The sequence below is a fragment of the Pygoscelis adeliae genome, unplaced genomic scaffold, assembly GCF_000699105.1.
Source record: "Pygoscelis adeliae isolate BGI_AS28 unplaced genomic scaffold, ASM69910v1 Scaffold160, whole genome shotgun sequence".
NCBI classification, from domain to species: Eukaryota; Metazoa; Chordata; class Aves; order Sphenisciformes; family Spheniscidae; genus Pygoscelis; species Pygoscelis adeliae.
Genome location: NW_008824035.1, coordinates 1,274,164 through 1,290,466, shown reverse-complemented (window position 1 = coordinate 1,290,466; position 16,303 = coordinate 1,274,164). Strand labels below are relative to the sequence as shown.

General features: G+C 41.8%; 1 protein-coding gene across 1 annotated transcript in view; it reads left to right on the top strand.

The window, feature by feature from the left end:
- Positions 1 to 388: 388 nt before the first annotated feature.
- The window catches only part of ANKRD44 (ankyrin repeat domain 44), a 76,944-nt gene continuing 61,029 nt past the window's right edge, over positions 389 to 16,303 (top strand). The window contains exons 1-2 of the mRNA XM_009332811.1: positions 389 to 469; positions 9,545 to 9,623. Coding sequence (XP_009331086.1) covers positions 434 to 469; positions 9,545 to 9,623 — 115 coding nt within the window. The 5' untranslated portion in view covers positions 389 to 433. The remainder of the gene's footprint in view (positions 470 to 9,544; positions 9,624 to 16,303) is intronic.

Sequence of the window (16,303 nt, the reverse complement as noted above, 5' to 3'; positions counted from 1 at the left end):
GTTCTGTTTCTAAATGTGTATTGCATGACCATTAATCTGTGCCAACAGCAAGCATGCAGCAATATCTGATGTAATTAGTTTTCCCCTTACATGCCAAGGAGAACATCTGGGCTAATTGTATGTTGTTGACAAAGGTTGCCATTCTAATGGGGGTCCCTGTTTGTGCGCACACACGCTCATTATATGTACAAACATGTTGATGATTTCAGTTTATCCTCAAGCAAACTGATAGTTCTTACTGATGAGATACTCTTGGTGATTTGTTACTGGGGTCATACAATGTCTGTGGGCAGCATTAGTAAATGTTAGCAGGAATAATATGCTCTCCTTTTAAACAGAAAACAAACAAACCTGTAACGCTGCTTCTTCTGTTTTCTTTTTCCAGCCACCACTGGTCCAAGCGATTTTCAGTGGCGATCCAGAAGAGATACGGATGTTGATCTACAAAACTGAGGATGTCAACGCCTTGGTATGTGACTTGGCATGTTGTGTGCCTGTGATACGTAAGCACCGTGCTTATGAACTGTTGCAATGACAGTATTAATCATGTCCTTAATAATTAACACGTAACAGAATGGAAATCACTTGGAAGTTAGAGATTTGGGGCTTCAGTGGAATCCTGATTAGTAGTCTGAAATATAATTATCTTCAGCAGGTGACTTTAAATTTTCTAAGGGTATGGTAATTATTCCAAATGTGCAGGTCAGTCAGGGACATTGTTTCCTCTCTTACTGAGAAAATGAATGAAAACAGCTGAAAGCTGCATATTTTTACTCTCTGTAGAGTTTCCTTTTATGAAGATCAGGAGCTGTTGTTATTCAGCATTTGACTGTACTTGAAATAAAGCTTCACTATAGGTCTCAGCGGTGAGAGTAAGGAAGCAGTATCTTGGCCACGATTTGCCCACGGAGGAATTGCTGTTCTGCAGATTGTCTTATTCTAGCGAGAACAATGGTAAGCAGCTGTAAACAAGTAGTAAAGTGTTTTGGCAGGGAAAAAAAATCTCCATTTGAACTTGGTCTTTTTGCAGAAGTTGGGATGATTTTTTCCCTCTTTGATTTTAACTTAAATCTGTACTGTTAGAAATGAACCCTGCCAGTCCTGACTACAATCTGTGGCCTCTGAAAGTGGTGAGAATATAAAGCAGAAGCAGAATGGTGATTTCCAGGTGTTTCCTGGACTATTGAATCAACCTTCCTTTTCTTCATGTCTTTCTCTGATATAAAGCCATCAGTTTATTCATAGCTACCTCCAGCAGTTTGTCTGGTATAGTCTTGGCACTGCAGCTTTTGCAGGCAGTGGGGTCCAACCATCTGGTTCAGAGCTGCGAAAGGAACTGGAGAAGTGATCCTACAAATCTGGTTAACTGGGGCTCCACTCCGTTTGCTGTCAAGTGGAAGGAAAGACTTGCTGCTGTTTTAAATGGGGAATCTGATCAAAGACGACGTTGATGTTAGGCTTTCCCTGTGATTATCAGTACCTGGTTGTTTTCTTGAAATAAGTTCCTAAAAGTGCTTCCTTAAAGCATCACCTCCTTTGAGTTTCCTCCTTATTTGTTTTCCCTGATGGTCTTAAAAAAACAAAGAAAAAAACCAAAACCAACCAACCAAACAAAAAAAGCCCAACCTAGATGAACATGATAGTCCTAAAATTTCCTCTGTATTTCATGTTGGTTTTTCAAAATAGCATGTCCCGTACAAGGTTATTGTAGGCTTCTCAAATGTTTTTATATCCTTCGGCTGCAAGTGTGGTAGTGGTGGTCGCTAGGGAGATGCTCTCAACTGTCAGGTGCGATATTAAATGAAGAATATGTATTTTATAGATCAGTACCATAGTACTTAATAGAAAAAGTCATTGAACTTGAATGGTCTTGCCCAGAATCCTGTTTAGATGCTAAAAGTCCATCCAAGAATGCTTTGCCTGAACACCTATTTTGTCAGGAGCAAAACCCAAAGCTGTTCTTTGGAGTAATTAGAAAAATACCGGTCAACACAGATTCTGAAGATTGTGTTCTGCATAGTGATTGCAGACAAGTGTCAAATGCTTAAAATGTCACTAAAGAAAGATCAAAAGAGCATTTTCCCCCCTTGTGCTGTGAGCTGGCAATCTGCACCGTGTGCTTACGTTTCTATTTTAAGGGTGTTTTTAATTACTTCCATGTTAGCGTTTCTCTAGTGCTTGGTGGCTCACATGAGAGGAAACTCTGACACTGTTTGGCAGCGATTTGTCCTTTGTTGATCGTTTTGGTTAGCTGTGTTAATATTGGAATAGTTCAAATATAGGTAGGACAGGGAAACAAAATAAAACTCTGTTTTTGCAGCAAGCTTTGGGGATTTCTGAAGTTCTAAAAATTGTTTTTTGGAATCTGCAGCAAGAGAGGTATTTGGAAGGCAGAAGAAAAAAGCACTTGGAGAAACTATGCAAAATTAGGGATGTATATGCATCCTTCCTAAGAGAAAATTAATGTCGGAGGAAAGGGTTTAGAGCAAATCAGACGTTTAGAAGGTTACTTTTTTTTTTTTTTTTGGTCTGGTAAAATAATTAGTGTCTTTCCAAGCCGGGAAGTGTATGTTGATGGAAATGGCTACGTTCTGGATGCTGCTATAATTGTGACTTCTGTTTTGCAACAAAGTGAAAGCTGTAACTGTTTGGCTTAGAGGTGTGGTTTTAGTTCATTCTGCCACTGTAACTGTCACTTTGACCTCTCCAGTCCCTAGCTATGCTTTGGGAGAACATGATGCTACTTTTGCGCCCTGAGGGCACGGACAGCGTTGCACTTGGCTGGCGGTGAGCGATTCTCTACCACTGAGCACTGAATACGCACGATTTCCGTGGGAAATGTGGTCTGCCTATGGCCAATGTTCTGCAGCCGGTTTTCCCAGGGCATTGGGGATATTGGGTTGGACCATCCAGACCACCAGCTTAGTTTCAGGTAGACATCCTCTACACTTGCTGTTTGGTACATTTAGAAATATCAGGGTGATCGTGCTATGTGTGTGTAGGTGGGGATTTTTTTGGGTGCTGTTTTTATTTTGGGAAGAGTGTGAGGGAATGACCCCCAGAATCTAGGGATTATTCTGGATCCAGTGGTAACCCCTGGTTAGCTGGGATTCGTAATACATGCAGCTGTGCAGCACCCTACCTCTGCAGAGTCCAGTTCTTATGTGCGATGTCATGATTTTCTACTAAACCAAAATCCTTCCTGTGAAATTTCCATTTTCATGTCAGTCTTCCAGTTTAGTATCCCTTCAAAATATTCAAAGTCAAACAAAAAAGGCAAAAAACTGTTCCAGTATTCTTCCCCGTAACTAATGCGATGTTTGCAAGCCAAACCAGAAGTTTCTTTCCCTCCGTTTTTACTCTTTATCCCCTAATCCTGCATTTTCTCTTGGATAGAACCCTCAGAAACAAAATATATGCAAAACTTTGGTGTCCCCAGAATATCTTCTATTGCATTCATATTTTTGGGAAAGTAAATAATATACCATCTTACCCCACCAGTGAGACTGTTGAAGGCAACATCTGCTTTCCCAAAACTTAGTTGCTTCTGTTTGTGCTGTTGGGGCACGCTTGCTGATACGGCCTTCTGAGCTTGATTCTCGTAGCCTCTTTACTCGATGCTTTTGCCAGCTGGAAAAGCTGCTTCTTCTCACTGCTCGTCGGTGTCAAGAGCTGCTTGTGCAAATGCTCACCCACCCACTTTCGCCAAAACGAGATCGGTTAGGAGAAGGTAATTGTTTGGCTGAATTTGGCTTGTTTTCGTTAAAGCAGAGCTGCTGCAGAGCCAGCAGATCTAGGTGGGCTGCGGTAACTCCTGATGGGCCAGGCTGGGGATGGGGTCGAGCCATGCCGAGGTGTAGTGACCCTGGGCATCGCCTGCCTGTTTCTAGCTGCAGAGCAAGTCTGCAGAGGAAGGGGCAGTGGCACCAGCAGAGATAGCAAGGTCTTACATGCAGGACCATGTATTTAGAGGGTGGTTTATTACAGGATAAGGAGGGCAAGAAGGAAGTCCTTATGGAGAGACATGGATGTATGCTGTTTATTACTTCTTTTTCTCATTATCCTACTTGGTAAGGCATAGATTTGCAGGACTGCCTTTGTTAGGAGGATTCAGGCTTTATCCAGGTCTTCACACACACACACAAAAGTTATATATATTTCTGTAATATTGCTAAGCATGCTTTTTGAGGTGGTATGAGCGCTTGAGAGCACAAGTGCGCAAACGTTTAGGATTGTGAGTCTGAAAGGCTTTGCATGCTTGGGATACCTAGTGTGAAAAACAGCTTGTCGTTCAGTTTGGAGTGACAACTTTGACTTGGGACTAAGAGAGACCGTAATGTGGTATTTCAGTAATCTTGGGCACCAGACCCTCGTCTCTGCTCTCGTCCAAGGAATGATGATTTTCTTTTTGGCACTGTGGAGCCTTGCAGGAGAATAAAGCTATCCTGGAAGAAAATGCTCCTCTTCTAGATGTAGTTCTGCTGTGCTGGAAAGTCTTCTGGAGGATTTAGTCAAGAACTTTGGAAGGCTTCTGCTTTGACACAGTATGACAGTTTGGTGCTAGGCAATAGCTGTGTTTTCAGTGGGTATTTAGCCTCTAGTAGTGCTGTTTGACATGCTGTTAATTTAAATAGGAAATGATGGAGAATTCTTTTTTCTACAGAAGGAAATTATGAACAATTCTCAGTTATGTAAGGAAATTGAATATAAAATTGCATTGATGTTTGCGATGCAAGGTAACCAGCATGACTTTTATTTAGAATAAATATTTTTTCTTTTAGAAAATAAACATAGTTTTTTATATTTTATAAAGAAGATGTTTGAGCTATGAAGAAGATTCTGCTGGAGTTTACTGAGAGTCTGAAATATTCTAAGTTGCTTTGTACAGCATGCTAGTATACTAGTGGGTAGTATACTGGTGCTGGTGACTCATGTTATCAGTGTCCTCAAAATGTTTCAGACCGGTAAGGACGTATAGGCCATTAAAAGCTCATGGCAGGGTTCGGCTGTAGCTGCTTTATTTTCTTCAAAGGCAGCATCATCAGCCTGAAATACTTGAATTTTCTAAATCTGCTTTTCCCATCAACTCACGAGTGATGTATGGTCCCATGCCATCACCCCCCCACCATCCCCCCCAGTCAATATTGCATTTAAAAAAATGGAGGAGTTACTTAAGTCTACCTTTTGAGCCTTACATTGAAAACTCACTGCTATAAACATTAAAATATTTCCATTAATTGGGATAACAGTTTCTACAGTCTCAATCTAGGCTTAGTAATTAATTTTACAAGTTATCTTTTTCTAGCATGAAAGCTACTGTCAGCCTTGTGGAAGGAAAGCGTTAGATGGGGGGGAGAGGGAAGATAATTTTTTTTGTCTCTAGAAGATCAGAGTATTTGCCTCTTCCACCTCAAGGGCACTTGGCAATTAAAGACTCAGTCCAGAAAATTCTTTGTAAACTGAAGGCTGTGGGGTTGAGAAGTGCTGCAACCAGGATCTGTGTTTTCAGACGGGAATTTCTGTGCTTGGTAATAGCAGAAGAAAGGGCACCAGGCATAAGTTACACAGCTTGACTTTCACCTCCCAGCTGGTGCTCACAGTTAAGCATTTCCATTTGCTTTGTGAATTACATGCTTTAATAAAAGAATCTGTGAAAGGGAGGAAATCCTGAAGCGGCAGAGCTTTTCTTTGTACAGCAACAGTTTTTGGCTCTGAACGATTGTAAATAGCCCAAGAAGTAGCTGCTCATTTGCTTTTAGCCTCTTCAGTAGTTCCTAACCAGTTCCCAATATTTAATTTTCCTGAAGTCGTGTCTGAATGTTTGGGTTTTTTAATGGTACCAGCTACTTTGTGCTGTTTAAATAAGGTGTGCTCAGATGTAACAACAGTAAATGGAGTTAATGAGCAGGAGGTTTGTTTCTGTTATTGTTTTGGTTAGACTGGTATCAATGGAAGTTGTAGGCCTTCGTGTGCCTCTAATATAGTTTAGTTTATTCTGCCACCCGGGTAAGATGCTGGCCCTTGAAGGTGTTGGGAATCCAGACACTTCTTACCAATCAAACTTCATTAACTCTGTTTCGGTAGTGCCTTAACTCTTTCTTCGCTGAACTATTCCTGTTGGCTGCTCAGACAGTTTGGTGACATACAGAGGATACAGACATTTATTTTCTGTAGCAGTTGCACTTCGTTGTCCCAAACATCTTCTGATCTGAACAGCTGCAGTTGATATAAAAGTTCAAATCCATTATCTCCTTTGAGATGTAGGCTGTGTTGAGGAGAAACTGTTGGCCTTTTTCTTAATGTGCCTGAATATTTTACATATGCTGATATGATTCATCCGAGCCACTGTTCTGCTAATCTTCATGTACTCTAAGGCTCTGATCCAATAAAGCACTTAAGGACTAGCCTAACTTTAAGCCTGTGAAGGGCCTTATCAGTGTCACTGTGATCACTTGAACAGTTTAAGCATGTGTTGGGTGTTTTTCTTGCTGAGGCCTTCTGTCCTCGATTGCCTGTTTTTTTTTTAATTCTTAATTTCCTTTAGCTGTACTTTAAAAAAAAAAAGTGCACAGATAATGTTAACAGGCAGCATCATCTTTTCTGTGAACTAATATAGGTCACTAATACAGTTTTGGGGCGAGAGTGTTTATCTCATCTCGGCATGATTTTCTAGCCATTGTGTAGCTTATCTACTGTCTCTTACTGACCTTTTGTTCCTCTGAGAACTGCACTTGAAGCAGGTCTGATTATTTATCTTCATGCTATTTGTAATCCTGTTGTCATTTCTTCTCCCCACCTCCTTTCCTTGCCTTGATAATGTATGTTCAGATTTGGGGTACTGCCAGACCTTTACCTGAAATGACAAATTTTCTTTTTATTCCTCTCCCTCTGTTTGTAGCCTTCAGTCTTTAGGTCATTATTGATTTACTTATTTGTACTCCCTTTACTACCATCATGCCACAAGGACATCTGTAGCTGAATAGATGTTAGTGCGTGGGCCAGACGCAAAGCCAGTGAGCTATTTAAGTCTTGCTGAAGCGGTACATGGGTTTGAGGAGGACGCAAGGAGTGTGGTTGGACAGATAGGCAGATGCCCCAGTTCCTCTGTTTCTGTGTCAGCCTTGTGCAGAATGTAAACAGGAACTTGAGGATGTTCCTCCATTGAGTTGCTCAACTGCAGGCGTTGTGAGCGGACTTCTCCCTGCCAAACTCCTGAGAACGTTGCCTGTAGGGCTCTTTCGTGTGTTTTCAATTTTCTATACCACACATCGGGTTTTGTCGTCTGCTAGTTCATGGGAGGGTGGACTCTGATTTGTGCCTGGTTGTGGTAAATGGAGAAATTTTAGGGTTTTTTCCTCTTGGAGAAATCAGGCTTAAATTCAGCTGCACGACTAAACCCATCTTTCTCTGAAGACTTGATTCTCACTTAATTTGGTAGGATTTTGCATTGATTTTAAAAAGTAAAAGCTGAGAATACTTACAGAGAGTTATTCCTGTTACAGAAGGATAAAAGTTCTACTTTTCTGTTTCATGTCCTTTCTTCCCTCAATTATCAAATTTCCATCAGATTTACAGTTTAGTATAAAATATTATGTATAATCAATACAGCACTGACTAGCCTTGGTTCCTTGATACAGAAAATCGCTTGGTCTTGTATTGTTAGCATTCAGCTTCAAACTACTCTGTTCTGTTGCCAGACTTGGCTGTGTTGCAAGAAGCTGCGGCAAAATTTATCACTGACAGGTACGATAGCTATTACAAATACTACATTGCACTAAAGAGAGATTCATGCATTAAAATGAACAAGCTAAAAAACCCCAACAAACTGATTCTATTTTTGTACAAATGTTTGATCAGTCTTAGCATATTTTTTGCCATGGATAGCCTTAGGTTAGGTAATATGAAGCAATACTTATGAAAGGTCTCGTATGCACGCAAGTAGCCTGTAAAAGCTAGTCCGTGGTGGATTATGTTTTAGGAACTGAGCATAGGAGAGAATCCAGTTTGTGGTTTAGGTTCCTGAGCAGACACTGCTGGACGGACACTGCCTAATATTGCTTTAATTTGCCTACCATGTGAGGAGGTGAAGTTCTGTAAGGTGTCTTTCCCTCTGACCTGTGACAACCAGGGTGTCACATAATCTGTCTTTTGAGTGTTTTGTGTGCATGCCCAATATGTAAGGTCAAAACCCACTGCAGCAGAATTTGAGGACTACATACATCACGTATGTTTGAAAAAACACACAAATATAAAAATTAAACGTAACTTATACTGGTGACCAGTGGCTCTGTGCCTCGCAGTGCTGGAAAACAATTTTCAGCGTTCACATGACAAATGGTTCTGCTGCAGTGATTTGTCCACATTTACAGCATACTTTGAAGACAGTCCAAAATAGCTTGCGGTTGATGACCTCTTGGGCATGTTAAAAGTGATATTTTACTTGACAGGCTCAGAGACATGTTTCAGGGAGAGAGTGTAGAGTGTAAATACCAGTGGGGTTTCTGTGTTGGTATCGTTTGCAGGAAGTGTTGAATCTGCTACCAGCTTACAGTATTTAATGCTGGTAGGTTGTAATTTGATAAGTTTGATTGATAAGTCTCTTAGAACTTTTTTTGTATTAGAGGTTAAGAAACCGAAATGAAATACATTTAGGACTGGAAACAGGTCGAATAGCATGATTAGCAGTATTAGCAGTTCTTGTGATTTTTGTTGCCCATATTACAATGTTTATCAGTTTCTTTTAAAGGCCTGTGTTCTGGAATCATCTGAATAAAGCAATAAAAGAAATGTTTTTTTTGTAAACACTGTATTTACACCCCTTGAAGCTAGAAAAGAAAATCTTGAAAATGTGACTCCCTAAGGCTGAAAATTACAGAAATCAAATAAAAGTAGATGTATTTCAGAAGTTGTATATATGATTGTTAGCAATTCTTCTAAGTTTAAAGACACAGACCTGACTGGTAATATTTTCTTCATTTGTGTTTAAAGGTCGATCAAGGTGTACAAGCCCATTTTGGGCTGCTGTAGACAACCAGGCTAAATGGTGTAGGAGAACTTTTGTAGACTAAGAGGATTGCATCTTGTCCTTGTGTGTGGTTCCAAACCATTCTCCAGAGATACCCTTCTGAAGAGTCTGGTGTTATATTGTTGATGCAAACTGCATTACAAACTCTGGTGTCCAGAAGCATCTGAATTGCATCACTGCAATACTTAGAGTGGAAAATGTTTCTGAAAGAGACCCAAGGATGACATCTTTCCTAATTTTAGATTTGATTTGGTCTACCTGTAAACAGGATATCAGAGTAAAGACAGTGGCTCTGCAAGGTCTGGTGGAACCAACTGATAAAAAAGTTGAGGATTGTTGGGAGGAAGTGTGTTGTTCAGACCTTGAATTTTGTTCTTTCACTGGTTGAGATTGCATTTCTGATTATAAACAGAAATGCATATAGGCAAATAAACACTATAAACAAATCTATTGCTCTTTAACACTAACGCTTGCAGTTATTGATCATGTTTTATAACTGGACAATCTATGGTTTTGCAGGATGCTGAGAAACGAACTCCTCTTCACGTTGCGTCATTCCTGGGGGATGCAGACATCATTGAGCTTCTCATTTTGTCAGGTAAGGTGGTGTCCCTCACTGTTATTAACTGGTAAATTAGCTAATTTTAAAGCTACAAGGAATACCCAGCAAAGCATATATGAACTGTGGGCAGTGCCTATTTCTGAGTTTCATAGAGATGGTTGCAGTTGTTGCAAGCTTAGAAAATATATTTAAATTTGGTGATACAATTATAACACATGCACTGTGACTGAGCGGAATTAATAAACAAAGCAACTAGTTTTTAAAAACTTCTAAAGCATTCAAACTGACAATATTTGTGGATTCAGAAACTTGCTGAAGTACATATTTGAAATGTGGGCTCACGTCCTGGAGTACAAGCCAAGAATTCCTGTTAAGCAAAAATTATTATGGAATAATAGCAAAAAAGTTACGAATGAGTTTGAATGAATTGTAAGTGATATTTACATTAGAAACATGATTCTAAGAGTTGGGAAGTTGATTTGGAGAATAGAAACTGTGCAGTAGGATGTATCTAAACAAAAAATAAAAAAATATTTCCAAACTGTTGTAGTGACAAAAAACATGATCAAAATATGTCAGAACAAAGCATAAAGCAGACATCTTTCAAGAAGTACGCATAATTCATGGCAAACTCCTGGATGTGCTTGCAGATTTCAAAGACGGCGTTTTTCTAAACTGGAGAACTGTAAGGGTAAAGCTTATGGGGGTTTAAGAATGTGGGATTGAAAGGAACCTTATGGTACAAATGTCTAATCCCTTGCAAGCAACCTCGCTATACGATTGGTTTCACAAATTATTAGACTGCTTCTTCAAACGAGTTGCATACTTTTTTTAGAAAGTTATTTCAGAACTATCAGTCCTGTGATTGCGAGGCACCTTCTAATTTCCAACCTCAAATCCTAGAATAATTCAGGCTGGAAGGGATTGCTAGAGGTTACCTGATCCAGCCGCCTGCTTAGAGCACCGGCCAATTTCAAAGTTAGATCAGGCTGCAAACAGGCGCATGCAGACCACACAAACATATTTCTTTGGATTACCAGCCTAAGCGCACCTGGAGAAGGCAGAAAATGAGAATTCAGTTTGCTGTAGCTATGCGTTTCCTCTGTACATTTTTGGGGGCATTTTGAGTTGTCTAATTGCTTAATGAGGGTAACTAGTTGGACATACATCATACATCAGATCTTTCTGCTCTAACCCTGATGCCAGCAGGATGATCTAAATGAACATTCCTCTGCTGACAGGTTATGCTTGGGTGGGTTCTCAATATGCTAAATGCAAGCATGATTTTCTTCACTGGGAGGTAAGAGTTAATAAACCTCATCTGTGCATGTGTTCTTGCAGTGTGTGTTCTTTGTCACATACTGTTGCTCCATTGTGGTGTGACAAGATTGCAGGAGCAATGTCTTTTTTCAAGTTCTGCAAGTAACAGCACAGGCAATATCCACATAAAGAGAAAGGTGAAGCTGTTCTGTCCATTTCTCTCATGAATCCCAATAGCATCAAAAAATGTCCTGGTGAACATTCTTGTTTTCTGTCACGTTCCTAACGAGGGAAGGAGACTTTCTAGTGTTCTTCTGGGACACTTAGTTCCAGCACCTCACTGCCAAAATGTCAGCCGTGGGCTATAGGGTTTGTCTGGTCAACAGCATAAAATGCAGGTGATATATCTTGGTTTTTTTAATATATCCAAGTGAGTGTGGAAAACCTACAATGTGGGCTTTTAAAAATTGGACTTTTTGTCAGTGGGACTGTGCTGGGGTTCAGTCTGCGGGAACTGTGTGGAACTTTCCCAACTGGCTCAGCATGAGTCAAAATTAATCTTGTGTTGCATATTCTACCTATTCATTGTCTTTTAATCTCTGAGGTGTTATTACTCATGATGAGCATCAGTACTTGTATCCAAGAGCAGGTTTGGAGGTTTATGAGGTTTGGAGAAGCAGATTTATGAGTTATTATAAACACCTCTTTGTTATCGTGATCTCTCCGTGAACTAGGCTCCAAAGGCAACGGCAGCATCTTCCCGTTGCTTCACCTCTTCATTCAGTAAACTGTATTAGTAGAAGTGTATCATAAAAGATTAATCTGATCATAAAATTTAGTTACATAAGCAGAAAAACTTCGTTGTCTAACTTAAAATGAGAGGGTGTTTTCACAGAGAGAAAGCACAGAAATGCTTGCTGTTGGCATCAAACAATAATATTCTCAGCATGAGTAGAAGCTAGGAGGAATAGCAACCCATTGCATTTTGTACAGGGCTCAGGAGAGAAATTAAATGAAATATGCACATTCTGAGATTTGTGGCCCATGAACTGGTGGCAGCACAAATAAATTTAGTGTCTAATGAATAAAACTTCTGCCCAGGTGGTTGGAGACAGACCAGAAATGGCTTTCTAGGTAGCCACTGAAATGGACTCTGTTTGGAATTGATACAGGAGAGAGAGTGCCAGATCCCTCAACTGGTATGAATCACCCTGGCCCATTAAATATCAGAGCTAGGTAGATTTACACCAGCTCAAAGGTCTGATCCATAATCATATGGTTCAAACTGGGGACATGTGCTGGGTGGTTTTGTTTTTCCAGGCTACATGTAAGCAGGGAGCTTTAAGCGCTTCTCCTTCACCTCCTTTCTGTCAAGAAGGAGAATGACCAGGGTAACCATCTCACATATAAATGAAGCTCTGTATGATGACACCGTCATGGATATGCAAGAAGAACTGTCTGGACAAATACAAGCTCCGTTCTCATTCGTGCTGGTGCCTCTCCCCCTTCTGGACTTTGAGCTGGTGCCTGAGGGCATAATGGTTGAGCTCAGTCCCTTACCCCTTGTTCCCCACCAAGGAGCTTGTGATCTTGGAAATACTACTATGCCTTCCTATTTCAGAAGGCTCTGAGCTTCTTGGCAAGAAGTTTATGCACTGGGGGTGAGCATGCAATATTGACATCCATCCTTCATAAATTGCACAATAGCTGAGGAAAAGGACAAACCCCAGCATTTGGAAGGGTTTCTGGTAAGCTCTGCCACATAGATTTGGAAGCGAGACTGTCACGTGCACAGCAGGTTCTGGGCCATCCCTGTCATGTAGGCAGCAGGGGAAGGTGCTGTGTAACCTGAACACACATTCAAGGCTTCTTCTTGTATGGCAGGCTAAAGAATAGGCAGGTTGGAGAGGCAGCCTTCTCTCTGCCTTTCCCATGGCTTTGAGACTCCTGTCCTTGGGGATTAGGAGTATCCCCTCTGGGTGAAAGTTTGGAGGATGTCCCAGGACTATCTCCTCTCTCCTTCATGAGTGACCCAGGACCTGTGTGCTCTCACCTGGTGGGATCCCCAGGCTATTTCCCTCCCCAGCAAGTGACTCGGACTTGCCTCCGAGGAGATCCTGTCTAACCTCCTGGTTTCTCCCGTGTAGATGTTTGGTTCCTGTGTTCACATCTAGCACGGTGTTGTGTTGCTCTCATGTTGTGGGTCCCAGTTCCATCTGTTGGGTGGTGCCGCTCTGTTGTGATAGAATCATAGAATCATTAAGGTTGAAAAGTCCTCTAAGATCATTGAGTCCAACCGTCAACCCAACACCACCATGCCTACTAAACCATGTCCCTAAGCGCCTCATCTACACGTCTTTTAAATACCTCCAGGGATGGTGACTCAACCACTTCCCTGGGCAGCCTGTTCCAATGTTTAACCACTCTTTCAGTAAAGAAATTTTTCCTCACGTCCAATCTAAACCTCCCCTGGCGCAACTTGAGGCCATTTCCTCTCGTCCTTTCGCCAGTTACTTGGGAGAAGAGACCGACACCCACCTCGCTACAACCTCCTTTCAGGTAGTTGTAGAGAGCGATGAGGTCTCTCCTCAGCCTCCTTTTCTCCAGGCTAAACAACCCCAGTTCCCTCAGCCACTCCTCATAAGACTTGTTCTCCAGACCCCTCACCAGCCTCGTTGCCCTTCTGTGGACACGCTCTAACACCTCAACGTCCTTCTTGTAGTGAGGGGCCCGAAACTGAACACAGTATTCGAGGTGCGGCCTCACCAGTGCCGAGTACAGGGGCACGATCACTTCCCTACTCCTGCTGGCCACACTATTTCTGATACAGGCCATGATGCCATTGGCCTTCTTGGCCACCTGGGCACACTGCCAGCTCATGTTCAGCCAGCTGTCAACCAGCACCCCCAGGTCCTTTTCCGCCAGGCAGCTTTCCAGCCACTCTTCCCCAAGCCTGGAGCGTTGCATGGGGTTGTTGTGGCCGAAGTGCAGGACCCGGCACTTGGCCTTGTTGAATCTCATACAGTTGGCCTCGGCCCATTGATCCAGCCTGTCCAGGTCCCTCTGCAGAGCCTTCCTACCCTCGAGCAGATCAACACTGCCGCCCAACTTGGTGTCGTCTGCAAACTTACTGAGGGTGCACTCGATCCCCTCGTCCAGATCATTGATAAAGGTATTGAACAAGACTGGCCCCACAACTGAGCCCTGGGGAACACCGCTCGTGACCGGCCGCCGACTGGATTGAACTCCATTCACCACAACTCTCTGGGCCCGGCCGCCCAGCCAGTTTTTGACCCAGTGCAGAGTGCACCTGTCTAAGCCGTGAGCTGCCAGCTTCTCTAGGAGAAGTTTTGGAGAAGTGCTCCTATAATTGATGGTGTATTGTAGGAAGTGCGTTGAAACATGGTTAAGGTACTTGGTCCAGAGTGAAGAGAGGGACACTGAATTTCTGGGTGACTCTGAGGAAGTGTTGTGGGGTGGACTTTGAAAATTTAAGCTTCTGATTTTTGGATGCAGCTCATTTTAGGTGTCTTGGCATGTTGTAGAGCACTTAGTCTTTAGAGTTGGATTTCTGTGTTACTCAGTGCTTTCAAAGAGCTGTCCCCCAGGCTGTCACAGGATGGACACTCAAGTTCGTGAAGTGTAGAGGACACCTTTGAGAACATGAGCATTGTTCCCCGGGTGCCTCCACTTGATCTCCTTTAAAATGGCAGATATTTTCTGTCCCTGAAAGAGTGCATCAGTGCTGGTGAAGTTTTTTCATTGTCATTAACTGCTGCCTGCAAGGAACTTCTGGGAACCTAAAAGCTAAATTTTGGTGAAGCAAATGGGCAGTACGGAGGGAAGGACGTTTTGAAACGTCTCTTCAGAAAATATGCACGTCAGTAAATGGACAACAGTGGCTCCTGTAACAGGCAACAGCTGAATTGTGCAGCTCTTTAAAAACAGAAATCACAAATGTATTCAGCCGGTGTGTTGAATTAGATATGTAAGAGCAATTTCACTTCATCACATAAAGAGCCCCAAAGCACAAAGAGGTAAAGGGATGTGGGAAACAGCTGAGGAAGAAAAGGCTGATAGCATGCTGTGTATTATTTTATTTATGCTGGTATTGTTTTGCTTTTATTATTTTCTTTAGCTGTTTCTTGGTAACTATTTCAGTTTCTCAAAGGGTAAGTGGATCAGTGAAAGGCATGAATAGCTACTGACAGAGATACTTCCCTAGGTTTTCTAATCATCTTCATATTCACAAATGCCATTGAAGTTGCTGAATACTGAGGAATGATATGTTTGTCACACTTTGCTACTCCATTCACACATAAGCCTTTCTGATTTGCAACCATCTGCTTGTGGGAGTTAGTGAATGGGTAGAAATAAACCAAAAGAAACCTTAGTTAAGAACATAAGGCAAAAAAACCAAAGCAAATACAAAACAAATTTCTAAACCCAAAAAGAGGTATTTGGTGGCAATCATTAGGAATTCATCTAGGCAATTTGCATCCCCAAGACCCTACCAGGCCAAATCAGTATAACGTAAGGTGCCTCCGAGTCCTGTCTGTCAGCTTCCTGATGGTGGAGGAGGTTGTTGCCTTACGTGTCTCTAGAGCCTCGGGCAGTGTTGGCAAAGGGCAGGATACTAACGTGTATCAACCATAACGGCCTTCTCATGAAGACGAAAGAAGCTAACAGCTTCCTTGCTTAGACAGATTCATTAGAAAACTCTTTGAAACTGTTGTCTTTTCTAAAGGGTGTTTTTCCAGAGGGCAGGTTGTACCACCAGGTACCAGGTTCTGAGGTGAGTTCGGAGCATTGCCTCTAATTGTTGCAATAGTTATGAAACTGGCTTTCTTTTTTCTTGCAGCCAAAAAATTATATCCCCACTTGTGGAAATATGAAAGAACTTGTTTCTTCTCTGATTATCCAGCACAATTCCCAGTAACCACTGTGATTCAGAGGCAAGCGCTTTAATATTCCTGAGAAACGGCTCTCGGAAAGTACTTCTGATTCAGAGAGTGTGATTTATTAATTACAGTCTTTTGTATGCGCTTATGTTATGGTGCAAAATGAAGCTTAAGAATCCCTTTGTTCATGAAGTTCAGAGGCTCATCCTGGCTATGTGCATGATGCTTATGCTTCTCAAACTTTTCTGCATGTGCTAGTCTTCTCAGACTAGTATGGCTACCTGCAGACCTGAGAGGTACGTTTTCAGGTTAAGCCCTTTTTAAAATTAGTTTCTCTAGTCCTTTTCACTAGGTTCCATTTCTAGGGTATCACATCAATGAATAGCTTTAATATTTCTTCAAAACAAATCTGTTTTATCACACAAATGTACAAGATCCTTTTTTTTGTCTGCAGTCAGCCAGCACCACCGTAGCTGTTGAATATTCTTCCTTTATCCTTTATTCTGGCAAGCCACCCCAAACCCATCCTCTTGCGCAGCTGTTTTGAGTGCGCAT